Source organism: Notamacropus eugenii, chromosome Y (genome assembly GCF_028372415.1).
Source record: "Notamacropus eugenii isolate mMacEug1 chromosome Y, mMacEug1.pri_v2, whole genome shotgun sequence".
Taxonomy (NCBI): Eukaryota; Metazoa; Chordata; class Mammalia; order Diprotodontia; family Macropodidae; genus Notamacropus; species Notamacropus eugenii.
The window spans coordinates 11,319,122-11,323,415 of NC_092880.1; the positions used below are offsets into that span (position 1 = coordinate 11,319,122).

Genomic DNA, 4,294 nt, shown 5'->3' on the forward strand with positions numbered 1-4,294 from the left:
GTGAAAATGTCTTGGAAAGTGAACCAATCAAGAGGAGTGGATATCATATAAAATTACTAGAGAATCTATATCACTGCCAGTCTTGAAGAGGGGGAAGACAGTCATTTGTTTAGGAACAGCGTGTTAAGGCATACCTCAGCAAAGGAACCTAGAGGAGCTCTCCAGACAGCCTTGGAATCAGAAAACCTGGATTAGCATCTTGGTTCTGACACTCCTTGTATAACCCCTGAAAAGTCACATAACTTTTCTGAGGTCCAGAGTCCTGTGCATATATTGGCAATAATTTTACAAAAATGGTCTACCCAAAGAGGTCTTATCATGAAACTAGTTCAGGATGATAAAATTATCCACTGAGAGAGCAATTGTTACCAATTTTTTCAGTGTAAGAATTTTGTTCAAAAACTCCTAGATCATAAAAAAGTCTTAAAATCATCTGCTTCAGGTGTTATGGCCATTTTCTGTTTTGTAGGCCCCTTTGACAGTCTGATAAAGCCTATGGCCCCATTTCTGATAATCCTATCTTTAAATATATAAAATAGATTCAAATGGAAATGAACTTATCAAAATATTTTGAGGCACATGAAACCTAGGTTAAAATTCTCAGGACTAGTTCCATTACATCATTTAAAAATTGAGAAAATTAAGGCAGATAGAAGAGCTGCCATTCACCCAAAGTGACACAGTAAATCTGAATCAAGGGAATCTGACCCTCAAAACAATGACTGTTCTCATCATTTGGCATTTATTTGTTTTGTCCTTGCAGACAGTGCAGAGAGCACTCCACCCCTACAACATGGCCAATCTCACTGTGGTGACAGGATTCTTACTTATGGGCTTTTCCAGCACCTGGGAGCTGCAAGTCTTACATGCCATTCTCTTCTTGCTGATCTACCTGGTGGCTCTGATGGGAAACCTGCTCATCTTCACCCTCATCTCTCTGGATGGGAAACTCCACACTCCCATGTACTTCTTTCTAAAGAATCTGTCTTTTTTAGATCTTTGTCTTGTTTCTGTCACAGTCCCCAAATCAATTGCAAACTCCTTGAGTAATACCTACAACATCTCTTTTTGGGGGTGTGCATCACAGCTCTTTTTAATGATGTTATTAGTAGGATCAGAACATTTTCTCCTCACAGTGATGTCCCATGACCGCTATGTGGCCATCTGTCAACCCCTGCACTATGAAAACATTATGAACAGTGAAACTTGTGTGAAGATGGCCGCTCTTTGCTGGCTCACTGGAGGTTTGTTTGGGGTCCTATACACAGCTAATACATTCACATTGCCGTTTTGTGGTTCCAAAGAAATTCCCCAGTTCTTCTGTGATGTCCCTGCCTTGCTCAGAATCTCCTGCTCTGATTCACACCTTGCAGTTGATGTCATTATGGTTTTGGGATTTAGTTTAGGGATTTTCTGCTCCATTTACATCACAATTTCTTACAGTCACATCATCTCAACTGTGCTGAAGATTCCAACCAAAGAAAGTAGATCAAAAGCATTCTCCACCTGCCTGCCCCACCTCATTGTTTTCATGTTTTTTATCACAACAGGTGTCATTGCTTATCTAATGCCACCCCAGGAATCTTACCCAGGTCTGGACCTGTTATTCTCTATGTTCTATACAGTGGTACCTCCAGTCCTGAATCCTGTCATCTATAGCCTGAGGAATAAGGATATGAAGAATGCTTTGAGGAAGTTCATAGCCTGGAAATACTTTTCAAGGGGATTAATACCAAAGTTACTTCCATGATTACGTCTGTGGAGATATAGTTATACTTATGTATACACATATATATGCATACAGACATGCATATTGTGTAAATTTCATATGTATACATATGTATATGTATGCATAGATATGCATATTTCCTACATGTTGATATATCACTTCTCTTTATGTTTTTACTGATTTGAATTCTTTCCTTATATGCCCATGTCAACCTCACCAATTTTAAAATATTGACTCTCAAAAGAAATGGAATATCATAAAAATATGCTTTTCAAAGTATGTATACCCATTCCAGTCCTAAAATCAAGAGATCACCACTTTTCTGGGGGATAAAGGTGGATATATTTGACAACAATGCATTTGAAGGTTCTCTTATAATCTTACCTCAAATGTTTGCTGAACAATTGGCTACATGGAATGATAGAAAACGTAATATGAATTGAAAATATTTGAATCAGGTTGTCAAAATTTACTATGAAGTAGCAAGAGTTCTTTACATGGCTGTTTTGCTATACAGTATTTTAAGTGGTTTTACAATCTGATATGGGATCAACATGTGAGAGATGAGTTCCGAGGATCTCTCAGGAGTGAATCCTCCTCAAAGAGTTAATTGCTTCTTGTCCTATAGAAACATTTGGCATAGGTTGATCTTGTACAAAAATATTTTCAACATATTCTGTACTTTCCCAGGCACATAGCAGGGGAAGAATAACACACACCTCCCTTCCCCCTTTTTTTTTTTTGTAAAACTGTTTACTCTTGCAAAAGCCTGTGAAAAATATCTTTGTCCTCTGCGGTGGAGTAGATTGCCAGTAATAGATTGTGCCCTCAGGGCTTCCACCAATGAGCACTGAGGAAGGGGACTAGGGAGGAGGGACTGAAGTTAGGATCTATATAATCTGCTGAACTGAACACACCTCAACTTTCTGGTCAGTGCCATCTTTTGTGTGCTCTAAGGGAGCCCTTTCTCGAGAAAGTCAATAAACGAATTATTCTTTCTGTTAATATCTCTGAGTCTCTGATTTATTGGTAAGGTCTCTGTACTCCACACAGTTTGGGGGGCTCATCTGGGATTTTGTACCCCTTTTGGGGGACTCCCTAAACCCAAATTTGGGGACAGGTGCCACACCAGACTTTTCTGGTGGCCTCTGGGTTTTGGCTAGTTTGGGACTTTCCCCTGAGGAGAACACCCAAAGGGAGATCTGAGAGTAGCAGAATGAAAGTTCCGCAGCACCAATAGCAGAAGACTGCCAAGCCTAGAGGCCTGTATTGGGCTACCCGAGTCTTTCCTACCTGTCCCAGGTCTTCGGCTGGCCACGCCGGATGCACATATGAGAGAAAGGACGTTCCAGAGTCGAACAGGGGTTGAGCTTTATTCCAGGGAATCGGTTACAAGTGCAGGGGGTGGTCTTCCTTAGGAGGAAGAGGGGGAGATTTCCTAAGGAGGCTAAGCTTAAGGGATTGGAAGTAGAAGTACAAGCGGGGAGAGAGGGGGAGGGGAGAGAGGAAAGAAAAGAAGCGGAGCCTACTGTCCTCTTGGCTCCACACGTGCTAAGAGAGCTTTCAGGCTTCCTCAATCCTACTTAACCTTCAGCCACACAGTTTGCATCTCAATACCGTGCTGTTAGGTAACTAGGTGTGCTCCAATCCGGGACAATCTCGAGGGCAGGGAGACTCCACCCATCACGTATCTCCCGGGGAGAGGCGGAAATACCCGAGCTAGCCGAGCTAGCTCAGTCTGACCTTCTCGAACCCCCGCTGTTCATGGAGGGCCTCGTAAGACTCTAAGATTTAGAAGTCCCACTTTTACCGGCCCGAGACCGTCCACACGGAATTGAGCTTCCAGTCCCAACAGAAGACTACCTCGGCCACCGTGTGAAGTGAAAGAAATTTTTGGTCACATAAGTTTGTGTGCACAGACTCAGGTAAGCGGACCGGGAGGACTTGGAACCTAAGCTGGACGAGCCCATAAGGTGTCACAAGGCCAGGGCAACCATCTGGGTGACAGGGTTCCCCAGACTCTAAGCAGAGAGGTCCGTAAGATGTCTGAGGGAGCCGACGTCTAGTGAGGGGAAGCCCTGTGAGCCCACCTAGACTCTTTTGAGTTGGTAAAGCAGCCATCCAAGAGGAGGGGAAATCAAATTCAAAATGCTACCAGATGTGCTGGCTGATAGTCCCTTGGGATCTAGACTTAGTCATTGGGATGAACTTCCAAATTATAGGGGTAAGGATAAGAAGAAAATAATTATGATTGTTGTTTTGTTTGGACAGGCGCCCAAACTCGGAGCAAACATCTTCTGGCCCAAGTACGGATCCTCTGAGGGCTGGGTTTGCCAAAAATTGAACCTCTATGATAATTCTAAGGAGCCTTTTAATGAGGAAGAAAGTTCCTATGCAGCTCTTTGGCGGGTCAATTCGTTGTGCAAGAGAAGCCTAAGGACAAGGATGAGGAGAGATAAGAATCCCACCAGTGGGACTTGCTTCTTGCTCTTCCTCCTCCTTACCTTCCTCTACCAGCCCCCACCCTGAACAGGTCCCAATACCCTCCCCCTTACTCCCCCTGCC

At 43.2% G+C, this 4,294-nt stretch overlaps 1 protein-coding gene across 1 annotated transcript; it reads left to right on the top strand.

Annotated features, from left to right (window-relative positions):
- The first annotated feature begins 792 nt into the window (after nt 1–792).
- LOC140516550 (olfactory receptor 14A2-like) lies at nt 793–1,872 on the top strand. The gene has a single exon (XM_072627496.1). The coding sequence runs from the start codon at nt 794–796 to the stop codon at nt 1,748–1,750; it is 957 nt and encodes a 318-aa protein (XP_072483597.1). The 5' UTR covers nt 793; the 3' UTR covers nt 1,751–1,872.
- The last annotated feature ends 2,422 nt before the right edge of the window (nt 1,873–4,294 follow it).

What these genes read in the sequence shown, in the direction of transcription:
- LOC140516550 (XM_072627496.1), top strand. Translation starts at nt 794, where the DNA reads ATGGCCAATCTCACTGTGGTGACAGGATTCTTACTTATGGGCTTTTCC.